At 44.1% G+C, this 27,775-nt stretch overlaps 2 protein-coding genes across 2 annotated transcripts in view; both read left to right on the top strand.

Moving 5' to 3' along the window:
* Nucleotides 1–3,261, top strand: part of ptgis (prostaglandin I2 (prostacyclin) synthase) — a 32,763-nt gene extending 29,502 nt beyond the window's left edge. The window contains exons 9-10 of the mRNA XM_061923588.1: nucleotides 2,192–2,343; nucleotides 2,664–3,261. Coding sequence (XP_061779572.1) covers nucleotides 2,192–2,343; nucleotides 2,664–2,817 — 306 coding nt within the window. The 3' untranslated portion in view covers nucleotides 2,818–3,261. The remainder of the gene's footprint in view (nucleotides 1–2,191; nucleotides 2,344–2,663) is intronic.
* Nucleotides 3,262–11,415: 8,154 nt separating this feature from the next.
* The window catches only part of kcnb1 (potassium voltage-gated channel, Shab-related subfamily, member 1), a 163,801-nt gene continuing 147,441 nt past the window's right edge, over nucleotides 11,416–27,775 (top strand). The window contains exons 1-2 of the mRNA XM_061923585.1: nucleotides 11,416–11,761; nucleotides 24,341–24,978. Coding sequence (XP_061779569.1) covers nucleotides 24,403–24,978 — 576 coding nt within the window. The 5' untranslated portion in view covers nucleotides 11,416–11,761; nucleotides 24,341–24,402. The remainder of the gene's footprint in view (nucleotides 11,762–24,340; nucleotides 24,979–27,775) is intronic.

The raw sequence follows: 27,775 nt of genomic DNA, 5'->3' as shown, positions 1-27,775 counted from the left end.
CACTGGTGTGTGGAAACTGATGTGTTCAAGTTCACAGTTGTTGTACCAGAAAGACCACACACTAGACGTGGCATTTTGTCTGTGGTCAGCTCTGTATACGACCCTTTAGGACTTCTAGGACCATTTACTCTGCCAGCCAAAATGATTATGCAGGAGCTCTGCAAGGAAAAGCTTCAATGGGATGAAACCATACCACACGTTTTCTCTCAACAGTGGACAGGATGGCTAGCAGATCTCAGCAAAATGAAGAAGTTTAAAGTTGACCGGTGCATGCAGCCTACACACTTTGGTCAAATCACACACTCACAGCTGCATCACTTTTCGGATGCCAGTGAGAGTGGCTACGGAACCGTCTCATATCTAAGACTGGAAAACAAAAACAAAGAAGTGCATGTTGCATTCATCATAGGAAAATCAAGAGTGGCACCATTAAAACAAATGACAATTCCCAGAATGGAGCTGGCGGCAGCTGTCCTCGCTGTCAAAGTTGACACAATGCTGCGAAAGGATCTACAGTTAAAACTGGAGAAATCATTTTTCTGGACGGATAGCACAACCGTGCTTAAATACATAAGCAACGAAACCAAACGCTTTAAAACATTTGTAGCAGAGTCTCTTTTGTAAGGGATGTTACCGACATATCACAATGGAGATACGTGAGCACAAAGGAAAACCCTGCAGATGCAGCATCAAGAGGGCTGACAGCAGATCGCTTCTTAGGCTACAAAAATTGGATAAGAGGACCAGATTTTCTCTGGAAAGCAAGCCAAGAATGGCCAATTTTGCAAGTTGAATCCAAAATCTCTGTTGATGATCCAGAGATCAAACCTGGCATCACAGTAAATGCCATTGTCAAAAGTCAGTTGAACCCAACTAACTATTTCATCCACTACTTCTCATCCTGGATGAGACTGAAGATTGCAATAGCCTGGCTTTTAAAAGTAAAGACCACACTCTTGCAAAGGACTAGGAAAAGAAAAGAAGTTCAAACTGCTGTGAGTAGTGTTGAAAATAATCCTGTCAAATTAAAGAAGAAGATTGAAGAGGAGATGCAAGTATTTAAAGCCACCATAACCAAATCCTCTGATGACCCCATGGACCTGGAAGCGCTGACCCCAAACCATCTTCTTTTGCAAAAAGAACAATCCAATATTGCCACCTGGACTCTTTGTAAAGGAGGATCTGTACATCAAACGTATGGAAACAAGTACAATACATGGCAGATCTCTTTTGGAAACGATGGACAAAAGAATACTTACCTTTAATCCAAGAACGTCAGTGATGGACCAGAGCCAAGAGAAGTTTTGCCCCTGGTGACATTGTGGTGGTGGTCGATTCCACTGCCCCACGAGGATCCTGGTTACTGGGGAGAATACTGGAAAGACCAATAACCAAGATATGTCTCCTCCAAAGGACTGAAATTGAAGACTAATGAAGATTCAAGATTAATGAACTATAAATGCCAACATATTTTTATTTTGAAATTATGAAAAAAAAAAAAAATGAAAAAAAAACTGAGAAGAAGAATCTTGTAAAAAGTGAATTTGAATGGCTCCCTTTCAAGTAATTGTTACAGCGTAAACAATTAGGGGCCGGTGTGTAGGAGCCATTTAAGGCATCCTTATTTTTGTGTTGGCATTACTTTCTTTTGTCACTAGGTGGCGGGCTTTTTGGTTGAGCAGTGCAGGGGGGAAGGCATATGTAGGAGCACAGGTGAGCCAAACGAGGAAGGACTCAGGTGTGGGAGCACAAACCGTTCTTACCAGCAGCAGACAACATCAGACAGCAGCAGACAACATCAGACAGCATCAGACAACATCAGGCAACAGCAAATGCAACAGCAGACAGCAACATATAACACAATATCACTGCAATAATCCCGGGTATGTTTCATTCACCTTGCAAGTTCATTAATAAATAGACATAAACTGGATTTCTGACTGGACCTCACTTCATATGCAATACTTGCTACTGCGTAAGATCACTCCCTCAAACCTGTTGAGTAATGACAATAAATTGGAACATTTGAAGGTGAAGATTGCCATTACAGTTATTAATGCAATATGGTTGTCTTTGTGGTGACGAATATATTGTTCTACGACCTCAACGACACATGCAACCAATGAAGAAACATGAATTTTCATCACAACTTGGATAATTACCAAATATGTTTTTTGTTTCTTGGTGACAGACATTCAAGTACGACCGCTTCTTAGACCAAGAAGTGACGACTAAGCATGTTTTCTACAAGAATGGGAGGAGACTAAAGTACGCCAACCTGCCTTGGGGGGCAGGCAGCAACGTCTGTGTTGGGAAACACTTTGCTATCACCATCATTAAAAAGTCAGTATATTAATATTCATATCTGATATATTAAACATTATAAGTACAATGTATCTTCATGCTATAATCCAGGAATGACTTATGTTGCATAATAGAGCAGTTAAAGGTCATTGCTGTATTTTCGGAGTATAAGTCGCACCGGAGTATAAGTCGCATCTGCCGAAAATGCATAATAAAAAAGGAAAAAAACATATAAGTCGCACTGGAGCCCGGCCAAACTATGAAAAAAACTGCGACTTATAGTCTGAAAAATACGGTACTTGCAAAGTGAAGTCCTATCACATGAAATAATATTTATAAAATATTTCCATTTCTGGCAGGTTTGTGTTCTTGATGCTGGCTCATGTTGATCTTCAGCTGTGTGAGCCCACAGCTGGAATGCCTCCCGTCAATCCAAGTCGTTATGGTTATGGAATTATGCAACCTGATGGAGATCTACTGGTCGAATATAGACTGAAGTTGAACACACTTTAAGAGAAATACACTTTATTACCATGCTGTCTATTTATTTATTCTCTTTGTTCTTCTGTGAAAATGTTTCATTCCGTGTTTCAATAACAACAAACTATGATTATTAAAATGCTCCAAACCAAAAAACTTATTCTCACCAGACATTTTATTAGCTATATCAGTCGCATTTCGATCGTACATATAAGAGATCAGTGTTCGAATCTCCATTTGGACATCTCTGTGTGGAGTTTGCATGTTTCCTTCTTACGTTTGTGGTTTTTTTCCGGCTACTCCGGCTTCCTCCCACATTCCGATAATAATGATATTAATGTTATGTTAATTGGGAAGTCTAAATTTGTCTATACGCGATTGGCTAGGGTGTACCCTGTCTCTTGCCCCAAATAAACTGGGATAGGCTCCAGATTACACCAGACCCTAATAAGGATAAACGGTGTAGAAAATGCATGGATGGAGGTCAAAAAAGGTTAATTCAATAAAATTATATTAGTGGTACCTAATGAAGTGTCTTAGATGTCATGTTCTTCTTCTCCTTCTTAATTAATGATAGCAATCATTTACACCAGCAAGTACTAATAAACTCATAACAAAGACTAAATCATTTGGATTAGATTTAATAAAAAGGGTGAGTAACAAAGGAACATCCAACAACAATAATCCTCATCACCTATATAATTAACCATAAAGAGTCGGTGGTACATACCATGCAGGGGCTTGTCCCTCCATTACACAACAAGCTCCTCCTTCACCTCACTGTGTTGCCTGAGTGAGGCCAGGGCCGCCCCTGGCTAAATTGTGGTCCAAAGCAGAATTTAAAAAGAAAAAAATATTCATTCTAAGCCTGGGCCCCTGGAGAGGGGGTCCAGACTGAGGCCAATGAAGAAAAAAACCCTCATTGTCATAGCACACATAAACATGTGTGTAAGAGGGAAACATCAAACGACACAAAGGACATTAAATACATTAAAAGAGCAGAGCTGATGCAACCAGCTGCCACTCCAGCAGTGCCATTTCTACATATACAGGTAAAAGCCAGTAAATTAGAATATTTTGAAAAACTTGATTTATTTCAGTAATTGCATTCAAAAGGTGTAACTTGTACATTATATTTATTCATTGCACACAGACTGATGCATTCAAATGTTTATTTCATTTAATTTTGATGATTTGAAGTGGCAACAAATGAAAATCCAAAATTCCGTGTGTCACAAAATTAGAATATTACTTAAGGCTAATACAAAAAAGGGATTTTTAGAAATGTTGGCCAACTGAAAAGTATGAAAATGAAAAATATGAGCATGTACAATACTCAATACTTGGTTGGAGCTCCTTTTGCCTCAATTACTGCGTTAATGCGGCGTGGCATGGAGTCGATGAGTTTCTGGCACTGCTCAGGTGTTATGAGAGCCCAGGTTGCTCTGATAGTGGCCTTCAACTCTTCTGCGTTTTTGGGTCTGGCATTCTGCATCTTCCTTTTCACAATACCCCACAGATTTTCTATGGGGCTAAGGTCAGGGGAGTTGGCGGGCCAATTTAGAACAGAAATACCATGGTCCGTAAACCAGGCACGGGTAGATTTTGCGCTGTGTGCAGGCGCCAAGTCCTGTTGGAACTTGAAATCTCCATCTCCATAGAGCAGGTCAGCAGCAGGAAGCATGAAGTGCTCTAAAACTTGCTGGTAGACGGCTGCGTTGACCCTGGATCTCAGGAAACAGAGTGGACCGACACCAGCTGGACTGCTGCTGAGTGGTCCAAAGTCATGTTTTCTGACGAAAGCAAATTTTGCATTTCCTTTGGAAATCGAGGTCCCAGAGTCTGGAGGAAGACAGGAGAGGCACAGGATCCACGTTGCCTGAAGTCTAGTGTAAAGTTTCCACCATCAGTGATGGTTTGGGGTGCCTTGTCATCTGCTGGTGTCGGTCCACTCTGTTTCCTGAGATCCAGGGTCAACGCAGCCGTCTACCAGCAAGTTTTAGAGCACTTCATGCTTCCTGCTGCTGACCTGCTCTATGGAGATGGAGATTTCAAGTTCCAACAGGACTTGGCGCCTGCACACAGCGCAAAATCTACCCGTGCCTGGTTTACGGACCATGGTATTTCTGTTCTAAATTGGCCCGCCAACTCCCCTGACCTTAGCCCCATAGAAAATCTGTGGGGTATTGTGAAAAGGAAGATGCAGAATGCCAGACCCAAAAACGCAGAAGAGTTGAAGGCCACTATCAGAGTAACCTGGGCTCTCATAACACCTGAGCAGTGCCAGAAACTCATCGACTCCATGCCACGCCGCATTAACGCAGTAATTGAGGCAAAAGGAGCTCCAACCAAGTATTGAGTATTGTACATGCTCATATTTTTCATTTTCATACTTTTCAGTTGGCCAACATTTCTAAAAATCCCTTTTTTGTATTAGCCTTAAGTAATATTCTAATTTTGTGACACACGGAATTTTGGATTTTCATTTGTTGCCACTTCAAATCATCAAAATTAAATGAAATAAACATTTGAATGCATCAGTCTGTGTGCAATGAATAAATATAATGTACAAGTTACACCTTTTGAATGCAATTACTGAAATAAATCAAGTTTTTCAAAATATTCTAATTTACTGGCTTTTACCTGTAGCTACAAAAGCAAAACAACACAAAAAAAAAAAAAAAAATTACCAATAATATATATTGCGCACACACACGATTGCACCATGCATAGACAAGCAACCAAACAAAAACATCATTTCAACAGCCATATACACTGTGGTGCCCTCTGCGGTGTTCCACGCCATCGTCTGCTGGGGTTGGGGGAGCATGGCCAGAGACAGAAGCAGACCCAACAAAGCAACCAAGAGAGTCGACTCCACCCTCTCCAGCTTCACTTCAGTTTAAGACACGCTGCACTTCCACTGTTGTCACCTCTGTGGGCAAGTCTTTAAGTGGGCAGACTTAGACCGAAAGTGGACGTGGACGCGACTTGGACCTAAAGTGGGCGTGACTTACACCTAAAGTGGGCGCAACTTAGAGTGGGCACGACTTAGAGTGGACACAACTTAGACCTAAAGTGGTCTCGACTTGCACCTAAAGTGGACGCAACTTAGAGTGGGCACGACTTAAAGTGGGCGTGACTTAGAGTGGGCGCAGCTGGAAGCTTTAAGACATGGTTAACTTACGTTGTCGTCACCCCAGGTCTTTAAATGGGCAACTTAGACTTAAAGTGGGCGCAACTTAGAGTGAGCGCGACTTAGATCTAAAGTGGGCGCAATTTTTAAATGGGTGTGGCTTAGAATGGGCGTGACTTAGACATAGATTGGGTGCTACTTAGACCTAAAGTGGGCGCGACTTAGACTGGGCCCGACTAGACCTAAAATGGGTGTGACTTAAAGTGGGCGTGACTTAGAGTGGGCGCGACTTGGACCTAAAGTAGGTGCAACTTAGAGTGGGCGTGACTAGACCTAAAGTGGGCGTGACTCAGAGTGGGCCCAACTTGGACCTAAAGTGGGTGTGCCTTAGAGTGGGCGTGACTTGGACCTAAAGTGGGCGCGACTTAGAGTGGGCGCGACTTAGACTGGGCCCGACTTGGACCTAAAGTGGGCGTGACTTAGAGTGGGCGCAACTTGGACCTAAAGTGGGCGTGACTCGGAGCGGGCGCGACTTGGACCTAAAGTGGGCGTGACTCGGAGCGGGCGCGACTTGGACCTAAAGTGGGCGTGACTTAGAGTGGGCGCGACTTGGACCTAAAGTGGGCGTGACTCGGAGCGGGCGCGACTTGGACCTAAAGTGGGCGTGACTTAGAGTGGGCGCGACTTGGACCTAAAGTAGGTGCAACTTAGAGTGGGCGTGACTAGACCTAAAGTGGGCGTGACTCAGAGTGGGCCCAACTTGGACCTAAAGTGGGTGTGCCTTAGAGTGGGCGTGACTTGGACCTAAAGTGGGCGCGACTTAGAGTGGGCGCGACTTAGACTGGGCCCGACTTGGACCTAAAGTGGGCGTGACTTAGAGTGGGCGCAACTTGGACCTAAAGTGGGCGTGACTCGGAGCGGGCGCGACTTGGACCTAAAGTGGGCGTGACTCGGAGCGGGCGCGACTTGGACCTAAAGTGGGCGTGACTTACACCTAAAGTGGGCGCAACTTAGAGTGGGCACGACTTAGAGTGGACACAACTTAGACCTAAAGTGGTCTCGACTTGCACCTAAAGTGGACGCAACTTAGAGTGGGCACGACTTAAAGTGGGCGTGACTTAGAGTGGCCGCAGCTGGAAGCTTTAAGACATGGTTAACTTACGTTGTCGTCACCCCAGGTCTTTAAATGGGCAACTTAGACTTAAAGTGGGCGCAACTTAGAGTGAGCGCGACTTAGATCTAAAGTGGGCGCAATTTTTAAATGGGTGTGGCTTAGAATGGGCGTGACTTAGACATAGATTGGGTGCTACTTAGACCTAAAGTGGGCGCGACTTAGACTGGGCCCGACTAGACCTAAAATGGGTGTGACTTAAAGTGGGCGTGACTTAGAGTGGGCGCGACTTGGACCTAAAGTAGGTGCAACTTAGAGTGGGCGTGACTAGACCTAAAGTGGGCGTGACTCAGAGTGGGCCCAACTTGGACCTAAAGTGGGTGTGCCTTAGAGTGGGCGTGACTTGGACCTAAAGTGGGCGCGACTTAGAGTGGGCGCGACTTAGACTGGGCCCGACTTGGACCTAAAGTGGGCGTGACTTAGAGTGGGCGCAACTTGGACCTAAAGTGGGCGTGACTCGGAGCGGGCGCGACTTGGACCTAAAGTGGGCGTGACTTAGAGTGGGCGCGACTTGGACCTAAAGTAGGTGCAACTTAGAGTGGGCGTGACTAGACCTAAAGTGGGCGTGACTCAGAGTGGGCCCAACTTGGACCTAAAGTGGGTGTGCCTTAGAGTGGGCGTGACTTGGACCTAAAGTGGGCGCGACTTAGAGTGGGCGCGACTTAGACTGGGCCCGACTTGGACCTAAAGTGGCCGTGACTTAGAGTGGGCGCAACTTGGACCTAAAGTGGGCGTGACTCGGAGCGGGCGCGACTTGGACCTAAAGTGGGCGTGACTTAGAGTGGGCGCGACTTGGATCTAAAGTGGGCGCAACTTAGAGTGGGCGCGACTTGGACCTAAAGTAGGCGCAACTTAGAGTGGGCGTGACTAGACCTAAAGTGGGTGTGACTCAGAGTGGGCCCAACTTGGACCTAAAGTGGCGAGAACTTAGAGTGGGTGTGACTTAGACCTAAAGTGGGCGCGACTTGGATCTAAAGTGGGCGCAACATAGAGTGGGCGCGACTTAGACTGGGCCCAACTTGGACCTAAAGTGGGCGTGACTTAGAGTGGGCGCAACTTGGATCTAAAGTGGGCGTCACTCGGAGTGAGTGCGACTTGGACCTAAAGTGGCCGTGACTTAGAGTGGGCGCGACTTAGACTGGGCCCGACTAGACCTAAAATGGGTGTGACTTAAAGTGGGCGTGACTTTGAGTGGGCGCGACTTGGATCTAAAGTGGGCGCAACTTAGAGTGGGCGCGACTTGGACCTAAAGTAGGCGCAACTTAGAGTGGGCGTGACTAGACCTAAAGTGGGTGTGACTCAGAGTGGGCCCAACTTGGACCTAAAGTGGGTGTGCCTTAGAGTGGGCGTGACTTAGTCCTAAAGTGGGCGCGACTTAGAGTGGGCGCGACTTAGACTGGGCCCGACTTGGACCTAAAGTGGGCGTGACTTAGAGTGGGCGCAACTTGAACCTAAAGTGGGCGTGACTCGAAGTGGGTGCGACTTGGACCTAAAGTGGGCGTGACTTAGAGTGGGCGCGACTTGGATCTAAAGTGGGCGCAACTTAGAGTGGACGCGACTTAGACTGGGCCCGACTTGGACCTAAAGTGGCCGTGACTTAGAGTGGGCGCGACTTAGACTGGGCCCGACTAGACCTAAAATGGGTGTGACTTAAAGTGGGCGTGACTTTGAGTGGGCGTGACTTGGACCTAAAGTAGGCGCAACTTAGAGTGGGCGCGACTAGACCTAAAGTGGGCGTGACTCAGAGTGGGCCCAACTTGGACCTAAAGTGGCGAGAACTTAGAGTGGGCGCAATTTAGAGTGGAAAAAAAAAGATTTGAATCTGAAAACAACAGAAGCTCAAATATCAAAATACAAACCCCGTTTCCATATGAGTTGGGAAATTGTGCTAGATGTAAATATAAACGGAATACAATGATTTGCAAATCATTTTCAACCCATATTCAGTTGAATATGCTACAAAGACAACATATTTGATGTTCAAACTGATAAACTTTTTTTTTTTTTGCAAATAATCATTAACTTTAGAATTTGATGCCAGCAACACGTGACAAAGAAGTTGGGAAAGGTGGCAATAAATACTGATAAAGTTGAGGAATGCTCATCAAACACTTATTTGGAACATCCCACAGGTGAACAGGCTAATTGGGAACAGGTGGGTGCCATGATTGGGTATAAAAGTAGATTCCATGAAATGCTCAGTCATTCACAAACAAGGATGGGGCGAGGGTCACCACTTTGTCAACAAATGCGTGAGCAAATTGTTGAACAGTTTAAGAAAAACCTTTCTCAACCAGCTATTCCAAAGAATTTAGGGATTTCACCATCTACGGTCCGTAATATCATCAAAGGGTTCAGAGAATCTGGAGAAATCACTGCACGTAAGCAGCTAAGCCCGTGACCTTCGATCCCTCAGGCTGTACTGCATCAACAAGCGACATCAGTGTGTAAAGGATATCACCACATGGGCTAAGGAACACTTCAGAAACCCACTGTCAGTAACCACAGTTGGTCGCTACATCTGTAAGTGCAAGTTAAAACTCTCCTATGCAAGGCGAAAACCGTTTATCAACAACACCCAGAAACGCCGTCGGCTTCGCTGGGCCTGAGCTCATCTAAGATGGACTGATACAAAGTGGAAAAGTGTTCTGTGGTCTGACGAGTCCACATTTCAAATTGTTTTTGGAAACTGTGGACGTTGTGTCCTCCGGACCAAAGAGGAAAAGAACCATCCGGATTGTTATAGGCGCAAAGTTGAAAAGCCAGCATGTGTGATGGTATGGGGGTGTATTAGTGCCCAAGACATGGGTAACTTACACATCTGTGAAGGCGCCATTAATGCTCAAAGGTACATACCGGTTTTGGAGCAACATATGTTGCTATCCAAGCAACGTTACCATGGACGCCCCTGCTTATTTCAGCAAGACAATGCCAAGCCACGTGTTACATCAACGTGGCTTCATAGTAAAAGAGTGCGGGTACTAGACTGGCATGCCTGTAGTCCAGACCTGTCTCACATTGAAAATGTTAATTATTATTTGCAAAAAAAAAATAAAGTTTATGAGTTTGAACATCAAATATGTTGTCTTTGTAGTAGATTCAATTGAATATGGGTTGAAAAGGATTTGCAATTTCACAACTCATATGGAAACGGGGTTTGTATATGAAAGTGAAAAATAAAAATAAAAAATGTATTTAAAATGTGTGCACTTACTTTTATTTTGAATACAATGAATGTGAGTGTGAATGCTGTCTATCTGTGTTGGCCCTGCGACTTGTCCAGGGTGTACCCTGCCTTCCGCCCGAATGCAGCTGGGATAGGCTCCAGCATCCCCCACAACCCCAAGAGGGACAATCGGTAGAAAATGGATGCCACCTGGACTCTTTGTAAAGGAGGATCTGTACATCAAACGTATGGAAACAAGTACAATACATGGCAGATCTCTTTTGGAAACGATGGACAAAAGAATACTTACCTTTAATCCAAGAACGTCAGCGATGGACCAGAGCCAAGAGAAGTTTTGCCCCTGGTGACATTGTGGTGGTGGTCGATTCCACTGCCCCACGAGGATCCTGGTTACTGGGGAGAATACTGGAAAGACCAATAACCAAGATATGTCTCCTCCAAAGGACTGAAATTGAAGACTAATGAAGATTCAAGATTAATGAACTATAAATGCCAACATATTTTTATTTTGAAAATATGAAAAAAAAAAAAAAAGAAAAAAAAACTGAGAAGAAGAATCTTGTAAAAAGTGAATTTGAATGGCTCCCTTTCAAGTAATTGTTACAGCGTAAACAATTAGGGGCCGGTGTGTAGGAGCCATTTAAGGCATCCTTATTTTTGTGTTGGCATTACTTTCTTTTGTCACTAGGTGGCGGGCTTTTTGGTTGAGCAGTGCAGGGGGGAAGGCATATGTAGGAGCACAGGTGAGCCAAACGAGGAAGGACTCAGGTGTGGGAGCTGGGATAGGCTCCAGCATCCCCCACAACCCCAAGAGGGACAATCGGTAGAAAATGGATGGATGGATGGATGGATGGATGGATGGATTTGTCAAAATTCCACATCAAAACCTGATTTCTTTCAGTTTGAAAGTTATTTTTTAGGTACAAAACTATTGGCCCTAATTTAGAGTCACAAATGGAATACATTCCAGAGGGACAAGCGGTAGGAAATGGATGGATGGATGGATGGAAATAAAAAGCTCCCATTTTAAAAAGCAAACTATAAAACAGAGGTACAGGAAATGCATACAACAATGCTTCGAAGATTTTTCTTCAAGGATTTGAACGTCACATCCTGTTTCTTTCTGGCCGAGCGCAGACCTGTGGTGCGTTCAGGTGTCAGGCTGCAGCTCGTAAAGAGTTAAGTGCAATGTGCGGGAGGAGACACGAGAAAAGATTTCCATCTCCTCCTCCGTCTCTACTCTCCTCCTGGGTGCCACTGCTCCGGGGTTGTTGTTTTTTTTTCCACGTCGGCCCGAACGGTACTTGTTGATTTTTGCTGGCCGAGGCGTGGAGCGATGAAAGCGGCGCTGTGACGAATGTGCGGCCGCTGCGTGGATGTGACACGTCGGAGGAGGAGGAGGAGGGCGGGGATGGAAGGCATCACAGTCCAGATCTAGTGGACCAGTGACGGCGTCTTCCTTTTCAACTGCTGGATCATTACGGTAATCTTACAGCAAATTATACCCGCACATTTTGCGTTCCATTTTCCACCATAAAACATGTTCGTCTTCCACAGAAACTGATTGATGTGCCGCGTGTGCGCGCGTCATGTAATTGTTGTGATGCTCGTCACCGGCAGGGAGGATGTTTATTTATAGCACCATATGTGCGCATTTCAATCACCGTGCGCGTATTAAAGTGTGATATTGTTATTAATCACGGCCTGATTGCGTGTGAAAGTTTGCGTGGCACTGATTGATGAATCGATGATGCAATGGATCAATATAAACGACATTAAAAATTACAGTTTGTGTGTGTGTGAGTGTGTGTGTGTGTGTGTGTGTGTGTGTGTGTGTGTGTGTGTGTGTGTGTGTGTGTTCACGAATTGATGGAGTTTCAGCACTGGACAGCTGCGCACGTCCCCACCCACACTGTAACAAGTCAGTAGATTTTACAGTAAAAAAAATTAAAAATGTTGGCTACTGAGCTGCCATATTTTTACAGTAAATTCTCCATAATTGTTTTATTGCGTGACAAAAATCCACTCCACCGACACGCACACACACACTGTCCTTCGTTGAACAACATTGCAGTGTGAAGCAGCACATTTGTCAGTATAAACAAGTGTCATGTAGTTATAGTTGCAAACTACTTACGCATAGGGTGCGTGTTGGAGAGTATCCAGTAACAAATGTGTCCGCATCATTCAACTTGCTGCGTCATGAGGGGTCTGCAACCTTTTTTTTTAGCGCCGCCCAAGTGGCTCCCTGGAGCTTTTTCCAAAATGTATGAAAATAGAACAAGATGAGGGGGAAAACATATGTTTGTTTTAATAGGGTTTCTGTGGGAGGACAAACATGACATAATCAATCAATCAATCAATCAATCTTTATTTATATAGCCCTAAATCACAAGTGTCTCAAAGGGCTGCACAAGCCACAACGACATCCTCGGTACAAAGCCCACATACGGGCAAGGAAAAACTCACCCCAGTGGGACGTCGATGTGAATGACTATGAGAAACCTTGGAGAGGACCGCATATGTGGGTAACCCCCCCCCTCTAGGGGAGACCGAAAGCAATGGATGTCGAGTGGGTCTGACATAATATTGTGAGAGTCCAGTCCATAGTGGATCCAACATAATAGTAAGAGTCCAGTCCATAGTGGGGCCAGCAGGACACCATCCCGAGCGGAGACGGGTCAGCAGCGCAGAGATGTTCCCTGCCGATGCACAGGCGAGCGGTCCACCCCGGGTCCCGACTCTGGACAGCCAGCACTTCATCCATGGCCACCGGACCTGTGCCCCCCCCCCCCCCCCCCCCTCAAGGAAAAGGGGAGCAGAGGAGAAAAGAAAAGAAACGGCAGATCAACTGGTCTAACAGGGGGGCTATTTAAAGGCTAGAGTATACAAATGAGTTTTAAGATGGGACTTAAATGCTTCTACTGAGGTAGCATCTCTAACTGTTACCGGGAGGGCATTCCATAGTACTGGAGCCCGAATAGAAAACGCTCTATAGCCCGCAGACTTTTTTTGGGCTCTGGGAATCACTAATAAGCCGGAGTTCTTTGAACGCAGATTTCTTGCCGGGACATATGGTACAATGCAATCGACAAGATAGGACGGAGCTAGACCGTGCAGTATTTTATACGTAAGTAGTAAAACCTTAAAGTCACATCTTAAGTGCACAGGAAGCCAGTGCAGGTGAGCCAGTATAGGCGTAATATGATCAAACTTTCTTGTTCTTGTCAAAAGTCTAGCAGCCGCATTTTGTACCAACTGTAATTTTTTAATGCTAGACATAGGGAGACCCGAAAATAATACGTTACAGTAGTCGAGACGAGACGTAACGAACGCATGAATAATGATCTCAGCGTCGCTAGTGGATAAAATAGAACGAATTTTAGCGATATTACGGAGATGAAAGAAGGCCGTTTTAGTAACACACTAATAAACCTCCCTAATTGTTAGAAATCCCACTGTTTATATTAAACATGATCCTCTGATGAGAGTATTTGACGAGCACTGTTTTGTCCTACTAAATTCGGCGGTCCTTGAGCTCAGCGTAGTTTTGTTTACATGTAAGGATGTCCGATAATGGCTTTTTGCCAATATCCGATATTACGATATTGTCCAACTCTTTAATTACCGATACCGATATCAACCGATACCGATATATACAGTCGTGGAATTAACACATTATTATGCCTAAATTGGACAACCAGGTATGGTGAAGATAAGGTCTTTTTTTTTTTAAATTAATAAAATAAAATAAGATAAATAAAATAAAAACATTTTCTTGAATAAAAAAGAAAGTAAAACAATATAAAAACAGTTACATAGAAACTAGTAATTAATGAAAATGAGTAAAATGAACTGTTAAAGGTTAGTACTATTAGTGGACCAGCAGCACGCACAATCATGTGTGCTTACGGACTGTATCCCTTGCAGACTGTATTGATATATATTGATATATAATGTAGGAACCAGAATATTAATAACAGAAAGAAACAACCCTTTTGTGTGAATGAGTGTGAATGAGTGTAAATGGGGGAGGAAGGTTTTTTGGGTTGGTGCACTAATTGTAAGTGTATCTTGAGTTTTTTATGTTGATTTAATAAAAAAAAAAAAAAAACGATACCGATAATAAAAAAAAAACGATACCGATAATTTCCGATATTACATTTTAACGCATTTATCGGCCGATAATATCGGGACATCTCTATTTACATGTACATTTTTCTTCAGCGATGCCACTCATTCTTTGTCTCATTTTGTCCACCAAACCTTTTATACTGTGTGAGAATGCACAAAGGTGTTATTGACTTGTGTGGAGAGACATCATATATATTATATGACTGCAAGTCAATCAATGCTAACATGCTATTTAAGTTAGCTGTATGTACATATTGCATCACTATACCGCGTCTGTAGGTATATTTGAGCTCATTTAATTTCTTACGTCCTCCGTGTATTTAGTTTAAATATACATGTCTCATGACACATGATCTGTATGTAATACTGGCTGCATTTATCATAGTTGTATGTGTGCCATGTTGTTCCAGACCACAGCAAACTTTACCCAGCTTGCAAAGATTGTAATAAATCCATTAGTAGAAGGCATTTCCTTTAACTTGGACACACACATCTTTACCTTTGGCCATTCTAAGCCAGTCATTTAGAGGAGTTATCTCACCCTCTGAGACGTTTTACTAATGTTTTCCAATGTTGTAAAAATGGTTAGGATAAATATTACATTTCAACATTTTGTCATGTCTGTGTAATCATGTTTTGTTTTAAGTCATGTTTTGTTTAGTTTCTGGCTTTTCACTCCCTTGTCTTGTTTGCATGATTACCCATTAGTTTCACCTGTTCCACGTTTGGACTCATTGTGCACTCTTGATTGTCACCATAGCAACCCATTAGTTTTTCACCTGTCACGTCACACACCTGTTTCACGTCTTGAGTCACGCACCTGTTTTCGTTAATCATGTCTGTAGTATTTAAGTTCAGTGTTTTTCAGTTTGTCTTTCTGACGACCTCTCCACATTTATGCTTATGTACTCTCTTCATCCTCTAAGATCCTGCTTCATGTCCCTTGTCAAAGTAAGTTTTTGTTCCATGTTTATAGTCTTTTTGTTTTTCATAGTTTGTTCTCCGCCACTGTGCGTGCTTTTCATTTGTACTTTTTTGCTATAGTCTTTTAGTTTCATAGTTTATTCTCCGCCACTGTGCGCGCTTTTCGTTTATTCCTTTTTTGATTGTTTAAATAAATCATGTACCTACATTCCCGTCTCGCCCGTGCCAACTTTCCGTTGCATCCCGGAAAAGCACACACCCAAGACCAGGACATGACAGTAGGTCGTCAGCAGACCCGCTTTTCCGCACGTAAGTTGGCCGAGTTGGACAATTTGGACGAGGCTTCTTGGGCGGTCCTGTGCGCGATGGAGGAGGAAACTCTGCGCTACTCCTCCGTGGAGTACAGAGACTCCATTTGGTCCCAGGAATGCGGGGACGCAGCGCAGTGCCGGAAGCGCCGCTCCCGACGAAGGACGTCAGGTAGAACTTCCGCGAGCCTGCAGGACACGCCGCTCCCACATGCCCCTCCCCCTGCGGGCGGAAGCAAGCAGCAGCCAGCCCGGCTTCGCCCGGATGACGTCAAAGACCAGGATTTTTTTTTTCTGAATTCTTTTTCTTTTGATTCCCCGCTCCCCAGGACTCAAGCCACACCCAAGACACAAAACAATTTTTTTTCACCCACTCAATCCCAGGTACAAAAAAGACAATTTGGACAATTTAATGGGGAAGTTTCTGCCCTCCTCCGCCCACCCCTACAGAGAATTCCAGACCGCAGGGAGCGCGTCTGGTATCCGCCCCTTGAGGAGGGGGCTAGGGCTGGGAATTGTTCAGGTGGGGTGGCTCAGCATCACGATGTCAAGCCACAGCCTCCAGCACGGCCGCCACCACCAGTCTTCCGACCTGTCAAGCCACAGCCTCCAGCACGACCGCCCTCACCAGTCTTCCGACCCGTCAAGCCACAGCCTCCAGCACGACCGCCCTCACCAGTCTTCCGACCTGCCAAGCCGCAACCCCCAGCTAGGCCACCTCCACCTGCTCCAAGGCTAGCACCACGGCTAGCTGCTCCAAGGCTAGCACATGTCGCTGCTCCAAGGCTAGCACCTGTCGCTGCTCCAAGGCTAGCACCTGTAGCTGCTCTAAGGCTAGCACCTGTAGCTGCTCCACGGCTAGCACCTGTAGCTGCTCCACGCCAAGACCAAGACCCTCCACGCCAAGACCAAGACCCTCCACGCCAAGTCCAAGACCAAGACCCTCCACGCCAAGTCCAAGACCAAGACCCTACACGCCAAGTCCAAGACCAAGACCCTCCACGCCAAGTCCAAGACCAAGAGCCTCCACGCCAAGTGCCGCCAGTCGCAGCTCCACGACGCCAAGTGCCGCCAGTCGCAGCTCCAAGACGCCAAGTGCCGCCAGTCGCAGCTCCAATACGCCAAGTGCCGCCAGTCGCAGCTCCAAGACGCCAAGTGCCGCCAGTCGCAGCTCCAAGACGCCAAGTGCCGCCAGTCGCAGCTCCAAGACGCCAAGTGCCGCGAGTCGCAGCTCCAAGACACCAAGTGCCGCCAGTCGCAGCTCCACGACGCCAAGTGCCGCCATGCCAAGACCAAGACCCGCCATGCCAAGACCAAGACCAAGGCCCGCCATGCCAAGACCAAGACCCGCCATGCCAAGACCAAGACCCGCCATGCCAAGACCAAGACCAAGACCCGCCATGCCAAGACCAAGACCAAGACCCGCCATGCCAAGACCCACGCCAAGACCAAGACCCACGCCGAGCTTCGCCGCCTGACGCGCCACGCCGAGCTTCGCCGCCTGATGCGCCACGCCGAGCTTCGTCGCCTGACGCGCCACGCCGAGCTTCGCCGCCTGACTCACCACGCCAAGCCACGTCTGCCACGATGACGACGCGCCTCCCTCCTCGTCGGCCACGGATATGGCTGCTACCTGGTCGCCCGCCACGCCAAGTGCGCCCACCTCCCAGTCGGCCACGAATGTGGCCATTCCCTGGGCGCCCGCCTCGCCTGCTGCAGCGGTGTTCCACTCGCCGCCGCCACCTAACTCTGCCCCGGTGGATACGGCGACACGTGGTCTGGCGACCCACCGCCATGTCCCCCTCCCGCCCTCCCATGACTCTTTGTTAATTTTTTTTATGGACATCTGGTGTCTGTCCTTAAGGGAGGGGCTCTGTCATGTCTGTGTAATCATGTTTTGTTTTAAGTCATGTTTTGTTTAGTTTCTGGCTTTTCACTCCCTTGTCTTGTTTGCATGATTACCCATTAGTTTCACCTGTTCCACGTTTGGACTCATTGTGCACTCTTGATTGTCACCATAGCAACCCATTAGTTTTTCACCTGTCACGTCACGCACCTGTTTCACGTCTTGAGTCACACACCTGTTTTCGTTAATCATGTCTGTAGTATTTAAGTTCAGTGTTTTTCAGTTTGTCTTTCTGACGACCTCTCCACATTTATGCTTATGTACTCTCTTCATCCTCTAAGATCCTGCTTCATGTCCCTTGTCAAAGTAAGTTTTTGTTCCATGTTTATAGTCTTTTTGTTTTTCATAGTTTGTTCCCCGCCACTGTGCGTGCTTTTCATTTGTACTTTTTTGCTATAGTCTTTTGGTTTCATAGTTTATTCTCCGCCACTGTGCGCGCTTTTCGTTTATTCCTTTTTTGATAGTTTAAATAAATCATGTACCTACATTCCTGTCTCGCCCGTGCCAACTTTCCGTTGCATCCCGGAAAAGCACACACCCAAGACCAGGACATGACACATTTCTGTCAACAAAGATTTGTATCTGCCTGCGACACATAGTCATTTTTATAGTAGGCTAATATATCTAGGGTAGACACTTACATCATGTGTTGTCTTCATTATAACACTTATATGAGACTTTTTTTTAAAGTAATTTTGATAGTAGGCTGTTACAGCTAATATAGACACTTACGTCATGTGTTGATTTCATTATATCACTTATAGAAGGCTTTTAATTTTTTGCGACTCCAGACAGATCTTGTTTTGTATTTTTGGTCCAATATGGCTCTTTCAACATTTTGGGTTGCCGACTCCTGGCGTAACGTAATGAATTATTGAGGCCACTAGGTGTCACCACTCTACTTCAACTTAAAGACAACATACGTTTATGCATAGTAATAAATAGGTTAGTATTGTTCGTACACACCATTGTTCTCTGATTAGTTTGACTTAATCAAACCTTTTCCAACATTCCAAACTGCCGACATTACTTTCGCCATTCCGACACCCATAACAATCCCATTATGCATTGATTGTTGTGTACACAGTTTGTTAAGGAACACTAGCCCTAAACAAGCACAATTAAAGCTGCGGTACATGAATCTTATGTCCATCCATCCATTTTCTACCGCTTGTCCCTTTTGGGGTCGCGGGGGGTGCTGGAGCCTATCTCAGCTGCATTCGGGCAGAAGGCGGGGTACACCCTGGACAAGTCGCCACCTCATCGCAGGGCCAACACAGACACAGACAACATTCACACATGAGGCAGAATTCAAAAACTGTAAATCCCGCCCCCCACTCCTGGCTGATAGTCCCTCCCAGTCTGCTCCTCTCTGGAAGTGCACAAAACCGCGCATGTGAGCTGTAGGTGCACACGCGCAGGTTGTTGACAGTCTGAAGTTGTATCGAAGGATCCCCAAGTTCGTATTTTGTTGCAGACTACCGGCAACTCACGTCGCCACTCAGAAGGATACACACAACATTTAGGAAAAAAGAACATTAGATGACCTATCTGGAAAGAAAACCATGCTTTACTGTTTGCACCGTGCACGCGCCTCACTGTATATCGCATCAGCCAATGAGGAGGCTTCTTTGTGGGCTCTGCTCACCCCCCTTACTTTCTCTAAATCCTGTGGTTGGAGGTTAAACCGCCACAAAGACAAATAAGTAGGGATGTCCGATAATGGCTTTTTTGCCGATATCCGATATTCCGATATTGTCCAACTCTTGATTACCGATTCCGATATCAACCGATACCTATATATACAGTCGTAGAATTAACACATTATTATATTATATATAAGTTCAGTGTTTTTCAGTTTGTCTTTCTGACGACCTCTCCACATTTATGCTTATGTACTCTCTTCATCCTCTAAGATCCTGCTTCATGTCCCTTGTCAAAGTAAGTTTTTGTTCCATGTTTATAGTCTTTTTGTTTTTCATAGTTTGTTCTCCGCCACTGTGCGTGCTTTTCATTTGTACTTTTTTGCTATAGTCTTTTAGTTTCATAGTTTATTCTCCGCCACTGTGCGCTTTTCGTTTATTCCTTTTTTGATAGTTTAAATAAATCATGTACCTACATTCCCGTCTCGCCCGTGCCAACTTTCCGTTGCAATATAGACACTTACGTCATGTGTTGATTTCATTATATCACTTATAGAAGGCTTTTAATTTTTTGCGACTCCAGACAGATTTTGTTTTGTATTTTTGGTCCAATATGGCTCTTTCAACATTTTGGGTTGCCGACTCCTGGCGTAACGTAATGAATTATTGAGGCCACTAGGTGTCACCACTCTACTTCAACTTAAAGACAACATACGGAATATGCCTAATTTTGTTGTGATGCCCCGCTGGATGCATTAAACAATGTAACAAGATTTTCCAAAATACATCAACTCAAGTTATGGAAAAAAAATGCCGACATGGCACTGCCATATTTATTATTGAAGTCACAAAGTGCTTTTTTTTTTTTTTAACATGCCTCAAAACAGCAGCTTGGAATTTGGGACATGCTCTCCCTGAGAGAGCATGAGGAGGTTGAGGTGGGCGGGTTTGGGGGGGGCGGGGGGGTGTATATTGTAGCGTCCCGGAAGAGTTAGTGCTGCCAAGGGTTCTGGGTATTCGTTCTGCTGTGTTATGTTGTGTCTCCCGAAATGTGTTTGTCATTCTTGTTTGGTGTGGGTTCACAGTGTGGCGCATATTTGTAACAGTGTTAAAGTTGTTTATACGGCCACCCTCAGTGTGACCTGTATGGCTGTTGACCAAGTATGCCTGGCATTCACTTGTGTGTGTGTGAAAAGCTGTAGATATTATGTGGTTGGGCCTTTAAGGTTTATTGGCGCTCTGTACTTCTCCCTACGCCCGTGTACCACTCCATACAGCGGCGTTTTAAATTTACTTTTTGAAACCGATACCGATCATTTCTGATACCACATTTTAAGGCATTTATCGTCCGATAATATCGGCAGTCCGATATTATCGGACATCTCTAGTTTTTTTAGTTAAAGAATATAATTAAAGTACCCCGGCTTAATATATACAGTAATGAATTAAAACAAGTTTTATAGTTTAACTAACTAACTAAAACACTTACTACTGACTAGGGTTGTACGGCATACCGGTATTAGTATAGTACCGCGATACTAATGAATCATATTCGGTACTATACCACCTCCAAAAAGTACCGGTTACAAAACCTATATGCTTTAACCAAAGGCAACAATCATAGATGAAGCTTTCAGCACATACATCATGTTGACACCTATAGTTATATTTTGATAAAGACGGGGAAAACACGCTACTTGTAAACAGCGCATGCAACAGCACAAACAGTCGTAGACGCGAAGTTAAATCATAAAATGCAACCTTACCCGAGCAAAAACGATGCATATTTATCCGGGAGAGTCTTGATGCTTATTTCCTTGACCCAGCCACAGACAAAGAAGTTGTAGACCTCCATGCTTTTTCAAGTTTTCATCTGGTTTGTCATATAGAAAGGTGTCTCGAGCACAATAATTCGATATGTCTGGGAACGCGACTGACGTATAATCCTTGATATCAATCGGCAAATCTTTTTTTGATAATGTCTAGGATCTATTCCAATGCATAGTTGGATTTTTTTCGCTTGTATCTGCTCTTTGCAGGAAGATTTAAGCCTCTTTTGTTCTCAGATAGTTCGCAGGCTGCTTGCTTGGTTTTCACTTCCTGAAAGAAGTCACGTGACGGAATACAAGCAATATTAGTAACTAACTAACTGGATAATTGAATAACTAACTAATTAACTAATTATTACCAACCAACTAACTGACACAAAAAACTAGCTAGCTAGCTAACTAACCAACTACTTTGGCCCTTCTTCAGGACAAAAATGGGAGCAAGGGGGAGTGATTTGAGGTCGGGCCGCTTCCTGCTTTGCACTCACGATGGAGAATAACAAACTAACCAACTAACTAGCTAGCTAGATAACTGGCTAATTCATTAATTCATTATTACTAACCGCATAATTAAGTACCTAGCTCAGGGGTCGGCAACCCAAAACGTTGAAAGAGCCATATTGGACCAAAAATACAAAAAACAAATCTGTCTGGAGCCGAAAAAAATGAAAGAAAATATAATTGTTATAATGAAGACAACACATGACGTAAGTGTCTATATTAGCTATAACAGCCTACTATCAAAATGACTTTAAAAGTCTTATATAAGTGTTATAATGAAGGCAACACATGACGTAAGTGTCCATATTAGCCTACTATCAAAATGACTATGTGTCGCAGGCTGAAGCAAATCTTCGTTGACAGAAATGTTGAAATGTAATTTTTTTTTCTACACATTTTTACAACATAAGAAAACATTAAAGGCTACTCAGAAGGTGAGATAACTCCTGGAAATTACTGGCTTTTAATGGCCAAAGGTATAGATGTGTTTGTCCAAGTTAAAGGAAACGGCAGGCTGTCTTCTTCTAATGGATTTAATACAACCTTTGGCAAGCTAGGTAATGTTTGCTGTGGTCTGGAACAACATGACACACAAACAATTATTTGAAATGCAGCCAATATTACATACAGATAATGTGTCATGAGACATGCAAAACTAAATTATATACAAAGAGGTTAAAAGTAAAGGATATTAAATGAGCTCAAATATAGCTACAAATGAGGCATAATGATGCAATATGTACATATAGCTAGTCTAAATAGCATGTTAGCATTGATTAGCTTGCAGTCATGCACTGACCAAATATGCCTGATTAGCACTCCAACAAGTCAATAACATCAACAAAGCGCACCTTTGTGCATTCACGCACAGTATAAAACTTTTGGTGGACAAAATGAGACAAAGAAGGAGTGGAAGATTTTACATGTAAACCATACTTGCCAACCTTGAGACCTCCGATTTCGGGAGGTAGGGGGTGGGGGGTGGGGGCGTGGTTAAGAGGGGAGGAGTATATTGACAAGTATTTCATATATATATATATATATATATATATATATATATATATATATATATATATATATATATATATATATATATATATATATCCTGAAAATATGCAAACAAAACTGTGTTTAGATAATTGATACTTCAAACTTGCATAAATAAATATTAAGGAATATAACATAACTTGACTTCTGAGAGTTTCAAAATGTAATGAATAAAATGCTAAAGTTGTTGATAAACAAGCAATTATTTTAATAATTAAATATGGTCATTTTAAATGAATTATTATGATAATTTAAAATTAATTATTTCAAATATGTTTATTTTAATGTATAATTCTATGGCGGGATGTAATAAGGAGTCAGAAAAAATACAAATAAAAATACATTTCATTTTGATGTTTTTAGCAAAATATAGTAAAAATTTATTTAGTTTTTTTTTTTTTTTTAATTAATAAATATATTTATTTTTAGGTAAGATAAACATAATAATACAATTTATCTCTAGTCTGGATGATTTAGTTCTTGTCACCCTGTTGTCCTCCCGTCATGAAAAAAGGCTGTCCTCACTCAGGTCTGCATGGAGCTGGAGGGGGTGTGGCCTCCAGCTCCGGCTGAAAATCGGGAGATTTTCGGGAGAATATTTGTCCCGGGAGGTTTTCGGGAGAGGCGCTGAATTTCGGGAGTCTCCCGGAAAATTCGGGAGGGTTGGCAAGTATGATGTAAACAAACTGTTGCGTCGCAGTCCACACTATGGTGAGTTCAAGAACCGCCAAAATAGTAGGACAAAACTATGTTCACCAAATACTCTCACCAGTGAAGCATACACACAAACATATTACACAGTGGGCTTTCTAACAATTGGGAATGTGTGTGTCATGTTTGTCCTCAAACAAAAAACATACTAAAACAAAAAATATTTCCCCCCCCATCTTTTTCCATTTTTAATCCTCCAGGGAGCCACTAAAGAGCCACAGCTAATAAACTATCTAGCCAACCAGCTAACTAACCAACAAATTGGGTCCTTCTTCAGGACAAGCATGAAAGCAAGGATGAGTAGTTAAAGTCAACCCACTTCCGGCGTTGTGTTCTCAATGAAGACTAACTAACTAACTAACAAACTATCTCAGTAATTCTCAAACCGTGGTACTCCATCTAGTGGTACGCCACGGAATCACTTCATTAAGTTAAAGTACCACTGATAGTCACACACACACACTTAGTGTGGTGAAATCCCTTGTTCCACCTCCTGGGAGGTGAGGGGAGCAGTGAGCAGCAGCGGTGGCCGCGCTCGGGAATCATTTTGGGTGATTTAACCCCCATTCCAACCCTTGATGCTGAGTGTCAAGCAGGGAAGTAAAGGGGTTCCATTTTTATTGTCTTTGGTATGACTCAGCCAGGGTTTGAACTCACGACCAACCGATCTCAGGGCGGACACTCGAACCACAAGGCCACTGAGCAGGCTTTAAATTTAGTGTTTAGTGTTTTATTTTACAGTTACTGTTCAAACTGTGTGCAAAGTGTTAATGTGGCCAAAAATATTAAGTGTAAATAATAGAACTTATGCCTTGTTTTTAATGAATACTTAGGCCTTCTACGCTACTGTATTTTAATATCAGTCATTATGCTGGTACTTAGAGAGAACTTTTTTTTAGGTTGTACTTGGTGAAAAAAGTTAAAAAACACTGAACTAACTAACTGACTGGCTACCTAACAATACAAACCAACTAACTAACGAGCTAATTGAATATCCAGAGAACTGGGTAACTAGCCAACTAACGATTGAACTAACCAACCACTTTGGCCCTTCTTCAGGACAAGCATGGCAGCAAGGAGGCTTGGTTGAGGTCGAGCCGCTTCCTGCTTTTGCGGTGACGATGGAGAAGTCGTTGGCAGAGTTCACCAAAGTGGGTTCTCAGTCCACGTCTTCGCTCCCGCAGGATCCGGCGGACGTGGTGCGCAGTAAATCATGTTTGCAGAGGGTCCGCTTGAATGTGGGCGGCCTCCCTCACGAGGTCTTGTGGAGGACCTTGGAGCGCCTCCCTCGGACGCGACTGGGAAAGTTGCAGGACTGCAGCAGCCACGAGACGCTGATGGAGGTTTGTGACGACTACAACACGGAGGACAACGAGTTCTTCTTCGACCGACATCCCGGCGCCTTCACGTCCATCCTCAACTTCTACCGCACGGGCAAACTGCACATGATGGAGGAGATGTGCGCTCTGTCCTTCAGCCAAGAGCTGGACTACTGGGGCATCGACGAGATCTACCTGGAGTCCTGCTGCCAGGCCAGGTACCACCAGAAGAAGGAGCAGATGAACGAGGAGCTCAAAAGGGAGGCGGATAATTTGAAGGACCGCGATGGCGACGAATTCGACAACACGTGTTGTGCCGAGAAACGGAAGAAACTGTGGGACCTTCTGGAAAAGCCCAGCTCGTCTGTTGCTGCAAAGGTACAATTGTCTTATTGCAATATCTGCAAATCATGGTCACCATTGAATTAAGTATGTATATATATATATATATATATATATATATATATATATATATATATATATATACATATATATATATGTGTATATATATATTAGAGATGCGCGGATAGGCAATTATTTCATCCGCAACCGCATCACAAAAGTCGTCAACCATCCGCCATCCACCCGTTCTAACATTTAATCAGAACTGCACCCGCCCGCACCCGCCCGCACCCGCCCGTTGTTATATATCTAATATAGACGATGCAAGGCATTAGTGAGGTTATAAAGCTTTTGCCTGTTAAAGAAAGGAGACACCAGTGCGCAATCATCTGGGAGCCACGCTGAGCGCACCTCCAAGCGCGTGGAGGTGTCCCTCGCACCCGCGGCGGCTCCACCCGGGCTCGCGCCCGAGGCTTCAGCGCGCACCGCGGCGGCCATCCTACTCGTCGTGGCCTAGCCCTTGCGGCTCCCGCTGCCGGCGACGGCCGGGTATGGGCCCGACGCTCCAGCGCCATCCATTTTCAGGGCTAGTTGATTCGGCAGGTGGGTTGTTACACACTCCTTAGCGGGTTCCGACTTCCATGGCCACCGTCCACCGCGGAGTGACCCCTGTTACGCGCCCCCGGCAACGGGGGTGGCGGGCAGGTAAGCTGCGCGGGCGGAGCGCGCGGAGTGACCCCTGTTACGAGCCCCCGGCCACGGGGGTGGCGGGCAGGTAAGCTGCTTACCTGCTGCGCGTGACGCCGGCCGCGGCGAAGGCGGACGAGGCGGGGTGTCGGTGCGGTGGGTGCGGTGGTGAACCTGGACGTGCGTCAGGCCCTTCTCGCGGATCACCTCAGCTACGGCTCCCGGTGGGGCCCTCTCGGGGGAAGGGGCCTCGGTCCCGGACCCCGGCGAGGCGTCCCTTCTCCGCTCCGTAAAAGTGTCCATCTCTTTTTTTTTTCTTCTTCTGTTGTGGCATATGCTGCAGGTGCCTGCTCGTTTTTCGTATGTGGGTAACAACATTTAACTATGTATATATATTTCCGAATTGGTTTAACTGCCACCCGCCTGAATCTATTTAAAATCTAATTTTTTTTAATTTCAACCGCCCGACCCGACCCGCGGATAAAATCTTTTTTTTTTTAATTTCAACCGCCCGATCCGCGGATAATCCGCGGACTCCGCGGTTGTGTCCGCAAACCGCGCATCTCTAATATATATATATATATATATATATATATATATATATATATATATATATATATATATATATATATATATATATATATATATATATATATATATATATATATAATCACCGGGTTATAAGGCGCACTGTCGAATTTTGAGAAAACATTTTTTTTAAGTGCGCCTTATAGTCCGGAAAATACGTTGTATATACATACTGTATATATATATATACTGTATATATATATATATATATATATATATATACTGTATATATATATATATATATATATATATATATATATATATATATATATATATATATATATATATATATATATATATATATATATATATATATATATATATATATTCTTTTTTTTTTCTTCTTTTTTTTCCGGACTATAAGGTGCACTTAAAAAAATGTTTTTTCTCAAAACTCGACAGTGCGCCTTATAACCCGGTGAGCCTAATGGACGGAATAATTCTGGTTTTACTTACCGACCTCAAAGCTATTTTATTTGGTACATGGTGAAATGATATGTGTGATGGCAGTCAAACATAAGAGATATGTGTAGACTGCAATATGATGGCAGTCGCACATAAGAGATAGGTGTAGACTGCAATATGACTCAAGTAAACAACACCAACATTGTATATGTTCCATTAAAAATATAGAACATTACACACAGCGCTTAAACATCTATCAAAATGTTTTAGTACGACTTTGGTAAGCTATGAAGCCGCACCGCTTGATGGATTGTACTGTGCTTTAACATACGAGTATTATTATGGTGCGTGTATAAGGTAAGACCTTATCTGGTGTTTTGTTTCGCAATATTATGCAAAAGAAACTTTTCTTACCGTCTGGTACCTGCTGATCTGTATTTGGGATCTGCATATGATAGTAGTCCGTGCCGATAAGCTTCTTCTTTTTCTCTATCTTCCTGCTATGGGACATTCATCCTCCGCTGTTGCCATTTCTAATATAAAGTAGTGTAAAGTTCTTACTAATATCTGCCATGAAAGCGCTAAAACATACCGGTGTAGTGAGTTTACATTATTCACCCAAGGAACTTTAGTTATGAGAACGTTTCGGACGGACAGTTTTTCACGGGACACATTTCTGGCGGATGAAGAGATGCTGCTCCGTTATTGATTTAAGTAAAGTCTGAATGTCATTAAAACAGTTAGCTCCATCTTTTGACACTTCTTCCACTCCCGTCCTTGCACGCTACACCGCTACAACAAAGACGACGGGGAGAAGACGCTGCCTAAGGTGAGCCACGTAAATAAGACCGCTCACAAAACGGCGCAACCGGAAGCGACTGTCAGAAAACGGCTTGAAGATGATCTGTAAAACAATCTATGCAACATTTTGACCAAAGAACCACCATTACATGTTATGTCAGACCTGGGCAAACTAAGGCCCGGGGGCCACATGCGGCCCGTTAAGCTTTTCAGTCTGGCCCGCCGGACATTCCCAAATAATTTTTTTTAGATCTTTAAGATACAAAGTGTAGCTGCCATTATGATGTGCAGTGATGTTTTCTAATGACCGTAAGTCTTGAACTATACAAAGTATTTCAATAGTTGGAATCTG

Source organism: Nerophis lumbriciformis, linkage group LG28 (genome assembly GCF_033978685.3).
Source record: "Nerophis lumbriciformis linkage group LG28, RoL_Nlum_v2.1, whole genome shotgun sequence".
NCBI classification, from domain to species: domain Eukaryota; kingdom Metazoa; phylum Chordata; class Actinopteri; order Syngnathiformes; family Syngnathidae; genus Nerophis; species Nerophis lumbriciformis.
The sequence above is the reverse complement of the archived record's forward strand: the minus strand, read 5'-3'. Positions and strand labels throughout refer to the sequence as shown.